Raw genomic sequence first — 20,029 nt, 5'->3', positions numbered from 1 at the left:
AAAATATAAGACAAAATTTAGATTGTAAAACATATTAGGACAAGCCCACAGTGAATGTAGTAAACTACTGCGGTTTCTCTGCTAGGACACCTAAAATGACCAAGAGATCAGTTGTTTAAAAGTAATTGAAATAGTAATGAAAATAGTTATTAGAAAAGGTCTAGCATCATTTATTTGCAGATGCCACTTGCTTTAAAATGTTGTTATCTAATGCTACTAAATTCATACATTTTAAATACAGCTTAAGTGTCCAGATACTTTTCGGGGCATTTGGGAAAAGCCTAAAATGCTAAATTTGTCAGTGTCATGGAAAGCGTATTGGATGTAAGCCTTTTGGATTTCTCGTTCAAGATCTCGCTCACCTGTATGTATTCTTAGATGGACCTTCAGATGGTGGGAGGTACGGAAAGATTTGCCACAGTAGGGGCAGTCCTTCATGCTGGAACCGATGTTCCTGTCCCGGTGCTGGGTAGAGGGTGGCTGGACAGCAGTCACAGGTTTCGCCATCTCATCCCCAACATCTAAAAGTCAGAGAAACAGAGAAAGACATAATTCACAGACTGTTTCGTTTCACTTTAATCCAGCCACATGTCAAAGAGTTTTTTTTCCCCATCTTGTTTCTTCTATTATTCTTCATCCTTTCAGCTTTTGCCACCCAAATCTGCTAACGCCACACAAAGTCAAACACATCAATGAGTACATGTATACCCCTCCTCCCTCCACAACCTGACAGAACGCTGACAGTTCAGAAGCTTTCTTTAGAGATATCACCCCAACCCCCCACCCAAGTATGCTCACGTCCCCACGTTTTATCCAGCCTCTCATCATCTGTAGTGGGAAGCATATGGCAGATTGTGTTAAAATGAACAATACAGAAAAAAAGAAAACAGCCATGTCAGCAACAGGGTCTTTGCTTCATCGTGGCGCCCTGGTTTTGACAGGTGACGTCGGCAGGGAGCTTGATGGGAGATGGTGATAACGAAGGGCCTGCTCTGATGGAGCAACTGTCACACCAATAATGTCAAAGAGTGTCAACAAGCCCACACTTGGAGATAATTAGTCACAATGCTTACATGTGAGATGTCAGCAGTGTTACACCATGGTGAGTTATAGAGGGATATCATTTTGTGCAAAATGTTTGACACTCCAGTGAAGTTAATGTGATACAAGTCCAGGTCAGATCACATAAAACAAGAGATTGACCAACCACATGCATCTCTGTTGAAGTTGTGGCCTAGCAAAGGGGGTAACGAAACTCCACATTCTATTATTAAAGTGGCATATACAGTATATGTCAGAAATCAAAGAGTGTGCGTTCTGAATTTTGACCCTAAAAATCATTTACCCTTTGTAACAGCATTTGGCTGTGTGCCTTTACTTGAGTTGCAAGTCCATAAGCGTGTGACCAGGCACAGTGCAAAAATGGCTTGTAAATGTGTTCTTATTTCCGCGCCTACACATGATACGGCGTGTTTGTAGGGAGAGAGATAGTCTGAATAGCGCAACCCACTTTAGCGACCATTTGCCTCAATCAAAAGCTTTTGTACCAGTAATCTTTCTTTCTTTTCCCAATCCCACCACCCCCCACCCCCCTCGTTTCTGTACCCTCTTTTAAGAATCAAATGAGATTTTAGAAGTTAAAAAAGAAAGAGTGAAGTCAGCATCTCCTTCTCTCTTGTGACTGATCACATTCCTGCAATTTGCTGCCTCCGTTTTGCCTACATGCATTACAATGTGATGTGTGCTCCATTTTCTGACCCAAACATATACTTGCTACTGAACAAACACAAACACTGACCCACTTTAGTTTAGTACCCAGACACTTGCAAATATTATTCCTATTAGCAAAATGTACAGGATTTTAGCAAGGAGAACGAGCACAAGGTTATTGTCCCACAACCACATACAACCCCAATTCCGAAAAGGTTGGGACAGTATGAAAAATGCTAATAAAAACAAAAAGGACTGATCTGTAAATTATATTTATCCTTTGATATATTGAAAGCACCACAACTAAACATTATATGATGTTATTCCCTGTGAATTTAATTGTTTTTTTTGAAAATGTACAGTAATTTCAAATCAGCTGATAGCAAAACGCTCCAAAAAAGTTGAGACCAGGGCAATTTAAGAATAATAACAATTTGAAGAGAAATAACAAGGTGATGTGAAACAGGACACGTTGAACTGGTGAGGCAATCATGTCATAGTATATAGAGAGCCTCCAAAAACAGCCGAGTCCTTTAAGAGCAAGGATCATTCAAGACTTGCCCATTTGCTAACAGATGCTTCAGCAAATAATCCAGAACTTTGAGAACAATGTTCCCCAAAGAAAAACTGGAAGGCTTTTGGGCATTTCACCCTCTACAGTGCACAATATAGTTAAAAGATTCAAGGTATCTGGTCAAATCTCTGTGCATAAAGGGCAAGACGAAAACCATTTCTGAATGCGCGTGATCTCTGATTTCTCAGAAATAACTGTCTTAAAAACATCATTAATCTGTAATGGATATCATGAACATGGGTTTGGGATTACTTTAGTAAACCTTTGTTAGTCAACACCACTCGCCGCTGCATCCACAGATGCAAGTTAAGACTTTACTATGCAAAGCAGAAGCCCTACATCAACACTGTCCAGAAATGCTGCAGATTTCACTGGTCTCTGTCTCATCTTAGATGGAAAGTAAAACAATGGAACTGTGTTTTTTGGTCCGAAGGGTCCACATTTCAAAAAGTTTTTGAAAAACAAAGCCTTCGTGTTATCGGGGCCAAAGAAGAAAAGGACCATCCAAGCTGTTTTTAGCGTCAGGTCCAAAAGCCAGTGTCTGTATGGGCCAGGGGTGTGTCAGTGCCCATGGCATGGGTAACTCGCACATCTGTGAAAACTCCATGAATGCAGACAGATTTGTACAAATTTTGGAGCAACATATACTGCTATCCAGCACCGTCCATGGACGTCCCTGCATTTTCCAACAGGACAACTTCAAACAACATACTGCCCGGATTTCAAGTGCATGGCTGTGTGAGTAGAGAGTGCAGGTGCTAGGTTGGCCTGGCTGCAGTCCTGACCTGTCTCCAATTGAGAATGTGTGGAGCATTATGAAGCACACCATACAGCAACGAACACCCCGTACAATTGTGCAGCTAAAGACCTACATAATGGATGATTGGGGGGAAATTCCACTTTCTAAACTTAACAAACTTGTGTCTTCAGTGCCTAAATGCTTAATAAGTGTTTTTAGAAGAAATTATGTTTCACAGTAGTAAACACTCGACTATCTCAACTTTTTTGGAGCGTGTTGCAATCATCTGATTTGAAATTACTGTACATTTTCAAAAAGGAATGAAATTCACAAGGTAAAACATCATATAATGTGCAGTTGTAGTGCTTTCTGTAACAAGGCAGGCGAGGAATGAGGCTCTAAATGCAGATTTAATTAAACTAAAGATAAACAAAGTACTCAGAATATAAAGGGGAAACAAGGGCTTAAATACACAAGGGAAAACAAGTGAACAAGGAACACCTGGGGAAACAATCAGGGGAAAACCAATCAAGAAATAAAACTACAAAAGGACTACAAAACTAACACAGGAAACAGGAATGGGGAACTAAACAAGAATTTCAACATAAAGGCAAGGCGAAAACAGGGAATAGGTGACACTTTCATTACAGCAAAGGGTGACTATAATTTTCATCACTGTCCCAAGTTTTTCAGAATTGGGATTGTACATACACATAAACAAGCACTTTCACATACACATCATATGTTGTATATGTAAGTGTAAATGTTTGCCTCGACGGCATTTGAGTGTCAACCATTACTCTCTTGTTATTAAATGTTCCTTCAGATCCAGACTTTATTGTAAATCATCAGTCATGTCACTCTCATTCTTACCTACATACTGGAACATCAGAGACACAGGTACATAACCATACCAAGCCTTTACAGGTTATACTGTTCTTTCATCTCTCTCTCTCTCTCTCTCCTCTCTCTACACACACACACTAAAACACACACAGCAGGGCTGTCTTTAATCAGCTGACTGCTCCCCAGCTTTTAATACGGCTGTTCCAATTACTGTAAAAGTCATCCTGCACCAAATAACCACAAATATTGACAGTTTATTGCACAACACATTTATGACATTTGAAGGTCACCCCATATATTACGCATCATCTCTCGGCCCAGGGTGTCTGCAGCACAGAGATTCTCGATAACCCAGCACCTATAACTATTTTCTGCATATTGATTTTCCATTTCTCAGACCTTTTTTATGCAAAGGAAAACCTGTAAGAGACACAACATTAAAATGACTGTCACAAGCGAGCTGCGGCATTCATATATTATCCAGTTAAGCCTGAAAACAATAACTCTTTTAGTCCAGCTCCTAGACAATACTCCAAAACATTATCAAATGCTATGGCGTTCTTTTATAGATGTTTACAGTCTGACTAATTAAGACACTGGGGTAATGAAGTTACATCTGTAATTTATGATTAACTTGCTTGTTGAGAGTATGCTGGTATCAGTCATCTCCATAAATATTTCATCAACCACTGGATTCGCTTAGGAGTATTTTTAATAAAGAGCATCTCCAAACGGATGACACAATATATCAATAACCAGCTCATTGTCCATCGAGTTCCTCACAGAGAGAGCTGGAGATGCTTAAGTTAATAGCACATATATGTAACGGTTGTGGGAGAGGAACTGCGCGCTGTACTGGACTCACCCTGGTGTAAAAGAACATGCCAGAACAATAGACTGGAATCGAACAGGAGGCCAGTGGGAAAAGCCATCTGGGAGGAGGTGTGTCATTCACCCTGCTCTCTCTCTCTATCTATTTTCTTTGACAAAAACATACACGCTTATGGAAGCTTGTAAATTGTCAGGGGACCAGCCAACGACGGCTTAATAAAAATAAACATAGTAAATAATGTTTTAATGAGAAAAAAATAAATTAAAAAAATGCAAACATGTTTGTGTGAATGTAACACTTAGGGATAGGGTTACTGAAGGTATTAGAAAATATCATTAGCTCAGTATAAAAAAAACAATAGAAGTCAATGGAATGTCCCAAATATGATAGAAAGAACATTTGTGAGTGTGTGTGCATGCATTTGTGAAATTAAGTAAAAGTGAATGTGTGTGAAGGTAAATAAAAATATGTATTTGTCACAGTGAGCAGAGATTAAATGTTTTGTTTGTCTGTGTTTGTTTGTTTTTTTGTTTGTCTGTATATGTTTGTGTGTGTGTGTGTGTACAGGGTCATTTCTGAGCATATGGGGGCCCTAAGCGAATTCCCCCCTCCCGGATGCAGGCTGACCCATGAATGACACCACAATACTGTCTTCAACAAATCTGTATATATGTACTTAAAATTTGGATATATTAATTACAAATAATGCAAAAAGTATTAACAATAAAAAAATTTTTTTTTTAAATACCAATAAATAACTGTATATATTTTTTTTAAATAAATAATAATAAAATACTACTACTACTACTACTACTAATAATAATAATAACGATCTTGCTTTGTGGGGCCCCCTGGTGGCTCGGGGGCCCTAAGTGGCCGCTCATAGCTGGTTCATAGCTAGAAACAGCTCTGTGTGTGTACAAGCCTCTCCAAATAGACCACACCCTGTTCCCACTAATATATATATATATATATATATATATATATATATATATATATATATATATATATAAAATACAACAACAACAAAAGGCCCACCATGAAAAATACCCCCCACCCCAACTCATACACACACACACCTTAAATGGATCATTCACAGTCACACTTCCACTCTAAATCAGTCTGTGGTTCTGATTACTCTCATATCATTTTCAGAGATAAAAAAAAAAAACAAAAAAAAAACAGCAATAGTAAAAACACAACATGTCTCCCCTATCCATTAGAATAATGTGTCACGTGTCACAGTCAGTCATTGACCTCCCTTCCTCTATAGCACCAGAGGAAAATGTGAGAGAAACATTTGGATTTAGATAGTAAAAAGGCAGAGAGAGAGAGAGAGAGAGAGAGAGAGAGAAGGTAAAATGTGATGACATCATTTGAAAGGCATTAGGCTTTTAAAAATGAGCCCGGGGGGAGCTGATTTCCTTACGCTGGAGCAACACAACACCATCCGGCTGATGCGCACACTGCACTCTCTCTTTTTTGATTTGGACCGGTGCCATCTTTGTGAACAGTCTGGTTCAGGCGAGTTAATCAATTTGAGGTTTAGTTACACTGCTGAGGCTAGTATTCCACCGACTGCTAGAAAGTAATCGGAACTTGCAGAATTTATTAACCAAACACCAATTATCATTAAACACCACTGCATTATCCCATTCTTTTACAACCTGACAAGGACTACTTAATGAAATTTTAGATTAAAGTTATTTAGCCCACTGATTTATGGTGGCTAAAACTCCTAATGCGACCCCTTGGCACAGATGCTCGCACAAGCAGATATTTATTTATATTTTTAGGAGTACACCAGGGACCCAAAATCCTCCATGGTACCATTGCAACTCCAGCCCAGATACAGTCCAAATATTTATAAGATTCATTGGATGAAGGAACGAGCCCTCTTGCTTTCAGGCAGTACGTGGTGACCTGCGTGTCAATGAGGTAATACATTCATGGAGGCAAACTCAAATTTAAATAAATAAATAAATAAAGACTAAATTCAAAAAGTGTTTACCCCCTTTCTGTTTGTGAGATGAAACAGCCGCAAAATGTGCTACATATAAGGCATGTGGGTAAACAGGGCCACCAGATGTTCTTTGATGTTAATAATGGCATTTATTATTAATATTAATTAGACTGCATTCAGCAATGCATTTGGGCCATTTCCAAGTCAATTAAGCAAAATGGCATTCGGGAGATGTTGAAACGACATTTTAAGGCAGGTGTTCGGCGGTCCCCTAATAAAACATTTTTGCTGTGACTGAAAAACAACCCATTTTCTACAGATTCTTTTTTTTTCTTGGTCTGCAGGAAAGCAGTATTGTCTTGCTCCAAGCACTGCCATTCTTTAAAACAATTGTAATTAAACAAGAACATACGTTCTTTTGAAATGTTTTTATGTACACCATCTTTATATATGTGTGCATTATATATACAGTACATATATACATATATATACTGTGCTACATTATCTAAAAAATAATACGTTCAAAAATACAATTACTCATTCCTCTAGACTGTAAAAAAGGATTGTTTCTATCATCGGAGCAATTACCACATTCATGTTTTCAGAAGTGTAAGTCAGCAGGGGGCAGAAAGCGCAACTCTAGCTCTGCAGGCAATGTGCAGCTTTACATGTGTAGCAGACAACAAACCACATCAGACAGGACAAAATGTTGGTGTGTTCTTGCGTTCCAAAAAAGCTGGATGAAACACAACTCCAAATGCAGGGGTCTCTTTTTTTTTTTTTTTAGTTTCAAACTACATTTAACTTGATACACAGCGTCACAAAAACACTGTTTATGACACAACACATCCAAAGTGAGATGCTCCAAAAGCATCCATCTGATGCTTATCACATCAACTTGCGCAACCCGGACGGATTTCGCAGTTGCATGCAATCTCCATGTTTACATATGGCCAAATTTACCTGAGTGCTCCTGTGACGCAAACGCATTGGCACGTTCCTTCGACTCATTGGTTGTGTGTCTGTCACACATCAGTTCACGTGCCATCGGGCATTCGTCAATGCCTGAATGAACTTGTGCTAACCAGACGGATTTCGCGGTTGCGCGCTTTCTCCGTGTTTATATCCGCGTCTCCTGCTGAATGCATTTAGATGTGCTGTACAATATGGAATAGTCTTTCTGTGGATCCCCCCTCTATTCTGGGCTACCCCTCAAGCCCGGGCCCAGGACAAAAGGTCCAGTTGTAACCCTCTTATCGGAGACCTTGTATACTGTATATATATACATTACCGGTCAAAAGTTTTGAAACACTCGACTGAAATTTTTCTCATGATCTTAAAAATCTTTTGATCTGAAGGTGTATGCTTAAATGTTTGAAATTAGTTTTGTAGACCAAAATATAATTGTGCCACCATATTAATTTATTTCATTATAAAACTAAAATTAAAAAAAATTAAAAAATTAAAAAAAAATAATAAAAAAAGTTTTTGAAATTGATGACCTGGACCAAATAATAAAGAAAAGCAGACAATAAGTGCCCAACATAGATGGAAACTCCTTCAATACTGTTTAAAAATCATCCCAGGGTGATACCTCAAGAAGTTGGTTGAGAAAATGTCAAGAGTACATGTCTGTAAATTCTAGGCAAAGGGTGACTACTTTGAAGATGCTAAAATATAACACAGTTTTGATTTATTTTGGATTTTGTTTAGTCACAACATAATTCCCATATTTCCATTTCTATTCTTCCATAGTTTTGATGACTTTACTATTATTCTAGAAATGTGATATATAGCATATATATATATATATAGATATGAGTCAGTGTTTCATAAACGTATTGACCGGTCAAACGTTTATGATATACTGACTCATTCTATATATATATATATACTATATCACATTTCTAGAATAATAGTAAAGTCATCAAAACTATGGAATAATAGAAATGGAAATATGGGAATTATGTTGTGACTAAACAAAACATTTACATTTTTTTTTTTAATTTTAGTTTTGTAATGAAATAAATTAATATGGTGGCACAATTATATTTTTGTCTACATAACTAATTTCAAACATTTAAGCGTACACCTTCAGATCAAAAGATTTTTAAGATCATGAGAAACATTTCAGTCAAGTGTTTCAAAACTTTTGACCGGTAGTGTATATATATATATATATATAATCAAGAGCCAAACTCAATCAAAAATAATCTAATTACTGCCCACATGGCGGTAAAAGATCAGATGGAATGCAAAGTGTGGGGGGGAAATATGCTGTCTATAGGATAATCCTTTTATCCTACAGTATGTGTAATTATAGTCATGCACATGCTCAAAAAAGTATGACAGTTTGAAATCTCCATTCTCCATAATCTGGTCTGTAAAAAAGGGGGCCGCTAACACATTACATACAGCTAGCACTGATTTGGCAAGAGGATCCCATTATTTCTATTTTATTGTATTTTTTATTTTTTTTTAAGCTTGTGGAGGCTCAGCTATACAATGGTACATTAACAATCTGTGGATTCATTTATCAGCTCATGCGTTTTTGGACTCTGTGTTTATGGCGCAGTGCACTTTTCATCGCTGAAAATTAATGAACATGCCTCTCCTCGCAACAAACATGCACCTGTGCCGCCGTGATGCTAATCACAAACATTTATATTTATTAGCGGCAGCCTGAGTGAAAGTAGGATTACAAAAGGAGGAGGAAAGATTGCCCTTTTTCTGCTCTGTGAACAGAACAGCACGTTTCTCTCTCTCTTTTTCGATCTCTCCTCTTTTATATTAGCACATTTGTTTTGCTTTCTGGAGCGGTCAGGTAAAATAAAAAATAAAAAAATAAAAAAACATAGCCAGGGATTGTCAACAGTCACAATTAACTTTCATTGTATAGAAGAAAAAAAAAAATGCAATGAAAGGGAATGGTGACTGAGGCTTACATTCTACCTAACATCCTTTAGTTGGGATTGGAACAATATGAGGGTGAGTACATGATAACAATATTATTTATTTATTTATTTATTTATTTATTTTTAGTTTAGAGTATTCTTGCTCCATCTGTAATATGTAAAAAAAAAAAAAAAATCTTCACTTAACAGGCTGAACCAAGTTCTCTCAAACAATAATATAAATATTTCAGTAGTTTAATGGGTGACATAAAGCACAATAATTTCAAAATAAATATTTCGTCTCACTATGATCTTGGCCAAGTCACACGAGGCTCCTTCACAACTGAAATCTGATGACTGTGTCTCAGGATCCTCGAAACGTGCCCTTCACAAACGGCGAGCATCATGCACCAACACAACAACATGACACAGTCTCAGGAGGTCAGGGAGGTGAAAGTGGCAGAATTGTGCAAATGAGCAACATTGACAACACTCTTGACTGAAGAAACCCTCTCCCTCCCTCTACTTCTCTCTCTCTCTCTTTCTCTCCCTCCCACCATCAGTGACAGAAGGTGCGCCTCTCCCTCTTTAAAGGCTATGCCTCTGTCGAGCTGAGGGAACAGGAATGGTGCCATAAGTTTCCGCCTGGCACTCGCCCATCTTTGTTTGCTCCTCTTGAGTTGCTTTCAGGCTTCAAAGAGCAGCAAATGAAAAAAAGAAGGGGGGTTGTGAGAGAAAAGAAAATTAAGATAATTAAATTAATAAATATGCACTGAAAAGAAAGTGAAACCCGGGTTGCTAAGGAGGCAGTGAGGTCTCACTAACTTTATTATTCTGCAAGGTGATCACAGCATGCAGGGGATGGGAGAGGGACCGTCATGACCACTGCTGGCCTGACGCATGAGAGGAGCCATTCTGCCATGATCAGAAGCCTTAGTGAGATTGCAAGGGCCCTGAGGGCGGGCATCTTATTACAAGCCCCACTTCAGTGAGGCTGGCTGCTCTTAATCGAGGTAAATATTCATTGGACGCCCCCTTTTTCTTTTTCTTTTTTTTAAATGGGCAACTTCATCATTTGTGAAGCCTGGGTGGACACTGTCTGTTCAGGGCAACTGCTTTCACTATGGTTAAACTGTGAAAATGAGGAAACTAAGATGCAGAAATGATATGTTGTGATTGTTAGTTCAAGATTCAAAGAAAGAAAGAAAGAAAAAGAGAAAGAACGCTAAAGAAAGCTTTTCATGTTGTGGAGGTAAACAGCATTTCTCTGAGCATAGCACTGTACCTTTAAAACTCTTTCAGGGTGGAGAAAAAAAAAAAAACCCTCCTCGCCTGACATTGATTTCCTATTCATTTTTCCACCCAACCAAATCAACAACAAGTACACCAGGCAATCATAAAGCTGACTTACACATCCCTTTACAGCACCTTCTAAATCCATTAGCATCCCTCTAAAGCCATACGCTTTGAAAAGCCATTCCTCTATCACTTTCATTAATGAGAATTAAAACAATACTGATGTACTTGAAGATATTAGGGAAATTACCATATGGGTGGTCTGATCAATAACAACATTACCAAACTAGACATCCACAAAAGCTGGCACTATAATGTGAAGATGATGAATTACATGTAGGACAACATTAATGGTTCTTCCCATCTTTATGTATCGCCTCAACCAAAAACCTGCTTCTTGACAGGAACTGTAAAACTTGGCTTTTTTGCTTCAGTCACATGGACTATAAATCGTGCGGCCAAGGACATCCCCGGTTTTACTCTTACATGCACTTGTCCAGTGTCTTGGAAAATAGAATAAAAAGATTTTTCATGCCGTCCTTAACACAGGAGAGTCTCATGACTGAGCAACTCCATGAGAATACATTTCATGATGCTGAGAGCTGGGCAGAGAAGCTTTAAAACTCTTCCTCAAGGTAATATCATTCACCAAAAATAGCATTGGACATATTTTATTTAACCCGCATAAATCTGAGTGAGATGTCTGAATGAAGTTTGATAGAGCAATTTTAGAACAAGAAAATATCTACAAACATCCGTGCAGGATGAGAGCTGTTGAAACACGGACTATGCAGCATGACTGATGATCACAGTGGCATAATCACATGAACGGATTCACTGATTAGACTGAGATTCAATATGAAGACATATTATGCATTAACATGACTGGCAAGTATCCATATAAGTCATCATGATGCCTTATGACATCATCATGTATGCCTTATTTGTATTTATGCCCCCACCCCCTTCTCTCTGTCTTCTTCATTACCCTTTTGTTGTTGACTCCTACAGTACAACTCCAATGCTTCCAGTTGACAGTGCATCACCCCTCACACATGTTAGTCAGAAAGCTGCTCCTATCTCCTCCACAGACCAAATGTTTCATATGTTATGAAGGTCATTGACAGAGATTGACAATCAGCTAACAATTTGCCATTTTGGAACAATGCCGCTCTGATGACTCAACTATTAATAGACGTCCCCCACTAATATGACTAAAACTATTCCGGTGATTGTACAGGCCACAGAGCCTAATGTCTTTATTTATCTGAGGAGAGATATCTGACATTTGGAGCAAATTAATGTGAACCTAAGCAGACGAAAAGTGCCACATGACAGGATATTGAAAATTAAATCACAGTGTTACGAGACAACGGCTTCAGATGCCTTGCTTCCCTATTATTTCCCTTCCACACTCCTGTCTTTAAAGGACTGTGTTTGTACAATACCACCAACACACTGTCACTTAAGCACAACCCTAGATTCCATTACATGGATTTGATGTTTACAACTAACAGTTTATTTCAAAACTCATTTACTGGCAAGCTTGCTGTTGTCAGGGCATTCAGACATACGTGTCTGTATTTGTCTGAGTGCACAATCATTTAGGCTTAAGCTATTTTAGTCCAGCAACCAGTGTTCAGTTTTTTTTTTTTTTTTTTTGTGTTTCTGGAATGAAGCATAGAGTTTAGAATCCTTTATCTACAGAGGCTCAAAATCTCAAGACTAATTACAAATTAATCTGAATCTGTACATCTGAAATAAGAGGGCAATAACTCGGCGTAATAAGATCTATCTTTTATATATTTATAAATAGCTTCACGTGGCTTGGTACGAAGAGCGAGAAGCATGATATAATTACTTGTCGTCTACACCCATATGGGGACATTGGGGCTGGAGATTGTGAATATTAATAATTGATCATTAGCTTGATATGTGTGAGTGAGCTCAAGTTTGGCTTTCAGAGTTGACTAGCTCCATTAGGACCAGCTCCTGGGGCCGTGAGGACTGTGGTAGAAGGTCATGGAAGTCATTGTAATGTCTGTAGTTCAGCTGCACGGTACGGCGTGTCTGCTACTGCTATTAGCATGAAAGTGTTTTAAGCATTAACTACAAGGTTAACCTTTCCATAAATCATTGTTCATCAGGATGAAATAAAACCTCAAACATACTTCTTTATATAATGATAGTTTTATGCACTCAAAAGAAGGACAACATGGTCTTTAAATGCACCCACTAGTTTAGGAACATCTAGTGCACATCACAGTCCCCTTGAGCTGGCAAAAACAACCCCATCTCTTGACAAGTCGTAATAATAGAACAAGATGGCAAAATTATAAGAAATTGTACGAGTTGCCTTTTACAAATATGTACAGCATTTTCTAGAGAAAAATAAACAAACCGACAAACAATGTTATTATGAATTTTAACACCTAACCCAAACCACAAACCTAAAACTAAACATAAAGTATAAACCCTTAACCAAACCCTAAACTTAACCATGATTTTAGTAGGAAAATACATTTTGTGTATCACGGAAGAAAGAGAACATTGGGGTTTAAAGCAAGATGAGGAAAGCGTATTACAGGTTACTGACATACATCTGTCAGTATTGCATGTATTACAAGTATTGCATAAATAAATATAGAATGAGTAACCAAATTTGTGCGTTTCCTTGCTTAAAATCAAATGTGTTTTCTTACTTAAAGGAACATTTTGGGTTCAATACAAGTTGAGTTCAATCGACAGCACAAAAATTTATTTCAACTCACCCCTCCTTTTCTTTACAGTGAGACACTTACAATGGAAATGAATGGGGCCAAGCTGTATATGTTAAAATACTTACTGATTACAAAGTATAGCCACAAGATGTAAACAATATGTGTGTTAACATGTTAGTGTGATAAAATTGCTTGCTTACCTTTTCTGTGTTAAGTTATATCCAATTTTACAACTTTATTGCCATGACGATGTAATGTCAACAAACACTAAAACCCTAACATGACTGTAAAAATTACGATTTAAACAACTTTACGGCTCAAATAATTTATGAGTTTTAACATAAGAATTAATGTAAGTGCTTTTAAAAAGTTATAAGCTTCACATTTCTGCCTTTAACCCCTCAAAAAATTGGACGCATTCACTTCCCGTGTAAGTGCCTGGTAATCAACGTTATGCTACATATGCTGTCAACTGAGCTTAACTTGTATTGAACCCGGATATGCCTTTAAATAGTGTTGAATAGAAGGCTAGCTAAAATCTTATGCCTGTATTGTATGAATTTGCAATTCTGTTTTTGATTGGTTGGTCTCTATGGAAATAAAAGTCGTACCTTCTCGTATGAGCCAAGTTGTTTGATATCCTATGATTTTACATCTTGTACAAATTATTATTAGTTGTCATAGGACTTTGTGGGCAAAACATCTGTAATCTCTCCATTATACACCCCCACCCCCTTCATCCCCCTACATAGCCGTCTCCATCCCTCCCACCATCAGCCGGGGTCTGGCGTGCTCCCCTAGCAGGGGAACCTCTGGGCACCTTGACTTTTGTTAACTGCTTGTGGCACGAGCTGAGGAAATGGGTCATTAAATGAAACGAGCCAGGGCCAACCTCCCAGACTCCCAGAACTGTTTCCAATCAGATTGCTTCCTTTAACAGGAGCCAGAATCTCACACAGCATTAGCGTCATTAGAGTCATCCCATCTACTGCCCCCCTCCTCTTTCTCCTTGGCTACCTCTTCTCCGGCCCCCCCTGCCCGCTGCCGGCAGCGCTCCTGCTGTCGGAGGCACTAATATGGTTTCCACTCACTGACTCCTTGCTTTGGTAAAGAGCAGACACCTTGTTGTAGGGGCAAATGCTTCAAATGCTATCCGCAGCTCACAGGCACTGCAGGATGTCAGACACTCGATTGACATTCCCTCATCTCTCTCTCTCTCTCTCTCTCTCTCTCTCTCTCTCTTTCTGACACTCCCACCCATTCACAAGTAGGTCTTCATAAACAAATCTTACATACACACACACCTTACTCACATCCACATGCTCTTACTGAAAGCTTGCATGCCAAGTCTTTTCTGATGAGGCCCTATATTTACACACCTCAAAATAGAATTAGCCAGAGCTGCCAATCAAAGTTTAAAATATGTAACTGAGAAACATATTTTCTACGATGCTAAAACTAGCTTTGCACTTGTTGCCTCTGCGTCTGTATATTTCACTTATTGCCCTTCTTTCCGAGAATCAAGATAAATGAGTGATGCTCATCTCCCACACCTGTCCCGGCATCCCGCTCCTCTCCGGGGTGATAAGGGATTTCATTAATGGCAAAGCATTTGGTCTGAAGGAAACATAATTGTTCGGCTGCTGATGTTGCCTCTGATGACGCCCTTCTTTCCCATCATTGTTTGCTCTTGACTGTTAAGTGATCATCGTATCAGAAGAGAAGTGGGTGCAAGGTTGAGATATCGACACTCTGTGGTCACGCTGAAAAGCAAACATGGGCGTGGTGCAGTGACAAGGAAAAAACGAGTGCTGAAAAGGGAGGAAGGGGAGGGGGAGAAATGGAAGGATGAAGTGTGGTAACAAAATGACAGTGGATGTGAGCGATAAGATCAATCGGGAAATATCATAGCATTCTGTAATGATTTAAGCGCCTGAACCGCTCCCTCTAATAGTCCTTGATGGATAACTGTATGAGAGATACATAATTTTTTGACTTGCCATTTACACAGCACTGCACCTGAAAGCTGGGTGGAATCATAGACAGTTTAAAATGTCAGGGAACTAACTAAGAAAGAGAGACAGATCGGCCAGCAGAATCTTAATTAGGAAACCCAGCTAATGGCCCTGGCAGCACGAGGGGGGTGGGGTGAGGTGGTGGAAGGGGGGATATAGGAAGTGCTGCTCTGAAATAGACAACACTTCCCAGCAATGCTTTGGTCCAATCAGCTGAGGCCTCCCCTCCTCGTTTGTAGTTCTTTTTTTCGCCCCTCTCTCTATTTCCCACTGTTTGTTTTTTTGTTATTTTTTTGCCTCGATAGTCTGACCAGTCACATTGCAAATATATATCTAGTTGTGAAAGCCATCAAGAATATGCAATGTCTGGAAAGGCATGTATAGGATTTACCTATCTGTCCCAGAGCAGACCTGCATGTTGAGCTCAAGCCAGCAGCACATGATTGTGTTAATTAATCTGCCATTGTAAGCAGGGGGAACAGCTGCAGAGGCTCTCGTGGCTGCGTTGTCAAAGCAAAACAATGCCGTGTTAAGCTTCCCCCTCTGAATCTTCCCATTACAAAAGCGGCTCCAACACAGGGGCTAAATTCATAAAACCCACAGATCAATTTTACCAGCACTAATGTCTGACCTTTAAAGGGAAAAGGGTTTTAACATGCTTAATTTCAGCTTGAAATATGGTCAGATATGTGATACCTAGAATTTGGGCCAATTCCCTGGGATTTGAAACAAACAGACTGAGCAGAGAAAGAGGGGTTGAGGAAGAGATGAAGAGAGAGAAAGTGGAAGGTGGGAGCTAAAGAGGTCTGATCTCTTAAACAGAAACAAACAGAAGAGCACCTAGGATTCACCAGCCGAGTGCTGGTATTTTAAACGATACGTCTAATGCAATTAGGAGGCAGCCATCGATCTCTGTTATGTGGATTTAATTTACAAGAGAGGGGGAAGGTGTGATTGGAGGGTGAGAAAGGGCCCTGTTTGCACACAAATTCCGTGACACAAGCAGATGTATCCCTAAAAGGCGAGCGTGTGGTGTGGGTAGAGATCAGGAGAGGTCATGCCTCAGCTGACTTTCTTAGCAGAGACACCATTGACAAACTCATCCAGGTCAAATAGTGCAATGATGCTCATATAACCAAGGTCCAAAATTACACTCGACAAGCGCAAATGCAAGTAAACAGTGGTTATGTGAAGTAAATAAAATGTACTAAATAAAAGGTTAGTTTACAGATAACTATAAGAAACTGCAATATAATACATGGCTTCAGTTGTATTGTAAGAATGATAGTCTAGCCCTCGCTAATATGACATGCATGATTCATATCAAAGACATTCAAAGCATCTATTAAAGAAAAAAAAAAAAAACAGTGACTAACCAACTCACACTTCAGTAAAAAGTACACACATATATATATATATATATATATATATGTGTGTGTGTGTGTGTGTGTGTGTGTGTTACATGTTACATTGAGTTATTTAGCATCCTAGTTATTACTATATACATATATTTTTGTATCAAAATTACAATGTCTACTTTATGTTTTTGTGACAGCCATAGTTTTACTAAGACAAAAACTAGCTTGTGCTTTGTCACAAATATTTAGTAAAACATTTAAAAATTGTCATATGTACTGTATATAAATATAGACTTTTTTTATTCAAATAATGCTAAATGCAGTTTCATGGCCTGTAAGAAATATTTACGGTTGGTAAATGTTCTCAATTCACTCGCCAATGGAAGGTGTCACAAAAAGTTAACCATTGACACTACATATAACATTTACCACTCATGGCAAAAAGAGGAATCTGTCTTATTATTCAGTGAGGAAAATATGACAAAGGACTGAAGTAAGAGTACTTCAAAATCACTGTAAATGTGAGGGTAGAAGAGCCTGCCATAATCTTTTTTTTTTTCTTTTTTTTTTTTTTACAGTTATTTTCACTATTCATTTGGGAGTTATTTGTAAACTGTGGTAATCTTCATAAAAGGGTGTGTTAGGGCCAGTTAAACAGAATGAGATATGTGAAATAAGTACACAGAGAGTGAGAGACAGACCTTATGTGTGTGTGGAGGGAGGAATGAGGACTCTGTGGGCTATTTCTGTCAGGGACACCAAATGGGTTAGACAAACAGAGTGTTTGAGGGGAAGATTGTGGCAAGATTCTCTGGAAGCTCTGTAGGGGGGAAAGATGGCACTCTGTTGCTTTCCGGTTTCCAAAGAGATGGGGATACGTTGCAAAAAACTCATGGTGCTCCCTGGACCTCAACCCACTCTGCAGTAGGGGACCGTTTGTTTTTGACAAAGATCCTCAAAAAAAGCCCACCAAGTGTACCCTGCTTTTAAATGGGCAATACTTCACAGACAGTCTTTTGATAATGGTATATGTTTAGCTGACATGCTCTAAAGGTTTAGTTAGATGATGTGGCATAGCAGAAGGGTAAACCTGCTCAAGAAGATGAAAAACTGAAGGTCTTAGCGTGCATACATCTATAAAGCTCTTGTTGATGTGACTGTACTTTTGGAAAAGCACTATATTTGTTATATTTAAAACTCTTTTGGAACAATCAGGAAGACGGGATTCATTATGTTTAACATTTCATATTGTCATAGTGCTTCTTTTAAAACAATAATTCAACAAATATTTTATTGAAAACACTTTACAATAAGGTTGTATCCATTAACATTATTTAACAACATTAGTTAACATGAACAAACAATGAACAATATTTTTTGCAGCACTTATTAATCTTAGTACATTTTTAATTTAACATATACTATTTATTTTTATTTTTTATTAAAAGTTGAATATGTAAACATTAGATAATTTATTATGAACTCATGATACCCATACCTATACATAACAAGAAAATTTGTTAAAAAAGTGTTACGTGTTACCAATTTATTCCAACAGAGCATTTAACAGACAAATATGCAAAGTAGGGATAACTGGTGTTAATATTTCTACAGTGAATCTTAAAGTAAATGATATTTGTGAGTAACAATACTAGTGAACAGTGGCTGATAAATTAAAACCAGAATGTGTGGCAGCTCTTGTGAGTGTGTGAGTTTGGCAGAGACATGCTAAAGGAAAAATTTTCTGAAGGCTTGCAGATGGAGAACGGTGACATGGTGTGAACACGCGTCTCCAAAGTGTCGCTCGCTTACGCATCTCACCTGTCCGCCACGCTGATTCACAGAGAGCCATCAGATGTTCAACTTACCGCTACAGTAAGCATGAGATAAGAAAAGCCTGTCTGTTAGCGCTAACGCCACAGCGTACATTTCAACACTGTTAGCTACATTTAGGCAATGTTGGGCAACCTTTAGGCAATGATTCATTATCATGTCTCGTTCAAAGGAGATCATGATATGATGTTAGGTTGCTTCTCTGTTACGCACCTTGCTCAAAAGAACAGGGTTTTATTCCTTGCAATGGTAGCTGTCAGAATTATTTGGAGTCTGGGTGTGTTGACTTAAGATTTCTGCCTACATCTATTTTGTTGTTGATGGTGGTGGTGTCTTACTGTGCTGAGCCTTGCAGGGTGTAAAAATAAACTTTGTGGAAAAAGACGTGCATTGATATAGTGCCATGTTCAGACTGCGAGCAGCTTGTGTCTCATGAACATAATCCAGAAATGTCCTCCAAACTTTTTTTTTTCTTTCTAAAGTTCTCAAGTTGCTCCTCTTGATCTCTCTTTTTGTTGCTTTATGCCACAATAGACAAAACTGGTATTCTTGAGACCCAGTAGATACCCATGAAATGTGAGGATCATCTAAAGTCCCAGAGAAGAAGAGAGAATGAGAGAAAACCAGATTTGACATTCTTTCCTGAATCCTCATCTCTGTGTCTTACAGAAAATACCTGTTTCTGGCATGGTAAGTGCTTCAGTGGCAAGATTACACCTCACCTACACCCTGAGCCAGGAGAGGTGGCATTTGGGCGATCCGTCCCCAGTGAGTGGTTCGCAAGGGCTCAGCCATGGTTTAGCCACGCTGGGGGAGCAGGCTGAAGCGCCCTTAAAACCAGCATTAAACCTGTGTCCTAAGGGGAACACTGGCAAAACTTTTCAAGGATCAGGCCTGGTGTTAAATGAAACAACATGGCCCTGCATCTCTAAGGCATGCAATACTAAATCATGAGCTGATATTGTTTTTTTCTTATTTTGTTATCTGTAATATGTCAAATCTGTCGCAACGCCCAGAGTCTGTTAACAACATCACATCTTTTCCATAACGTCTTGAGTGAGAATCCCCAGGGACAAATTTGCTGAATCGTAAAAAGGATATTATGCGCTTTGGAGAGAATGAAGGAAGAGACATATGATGGAAGCCAACTGCAGACTTATAGGAGACTCTTTTAAAGATGCTCAAAGAGATCAGTGCATTTAAACTTGAAATTGAAATAAACTTGAAAGAAAGAAGGAAGGAACAAAGG

The 20,029-nt window shown here is 38.6% G+C and overlaps 1 protein-coding gene across 6 annotated transcripts in view; it reads right to left on the bottom strand.

Moving 5' to 3' along the window:
* LOC127409838 (zinc finger protein 536-like) overlaps nt 1-20,029 on the bottom strand; it is a 245,656-nt gene that overhangs the window by 90,259 nt on the left and 135,368 nt on the right. For all 6 annotated transcript variants that reach the window (XM_051644698.1, XM_051644747.1, XM_051644718.1 and 3 more), the window contains one exon: nt 363-521. In XM_051644698.1, coding sequence (XP_051500658.1) covers nt 363-521 — 159 coding nt within the window. The remainder of the gene's footprint in view (nt 1-362; nt 522-20,029) is intronic.

The sequence above is a fragment of the Myxocyprinus asiaticus genome, chromosome 2, assembly GCF_019703515.2.
Source record: "Myxocyprinus asiaticus isolate MX2 ecotype Aquarium Trade chromosome 2, UBuf_Myxa_2, whole genome shotgun sequence".
Classification (NCBI taxonomy): domain Eukaryota; kingdom Metazoa; phylum Chordata; class Actinopteri; order Cypriniformes; family Catostomidae; genus Myxocyprinus; species Myxocyprinus asiaticus.
This window is presented reverse-complemented; position numbering and strand designations above follow the sequence as displayed.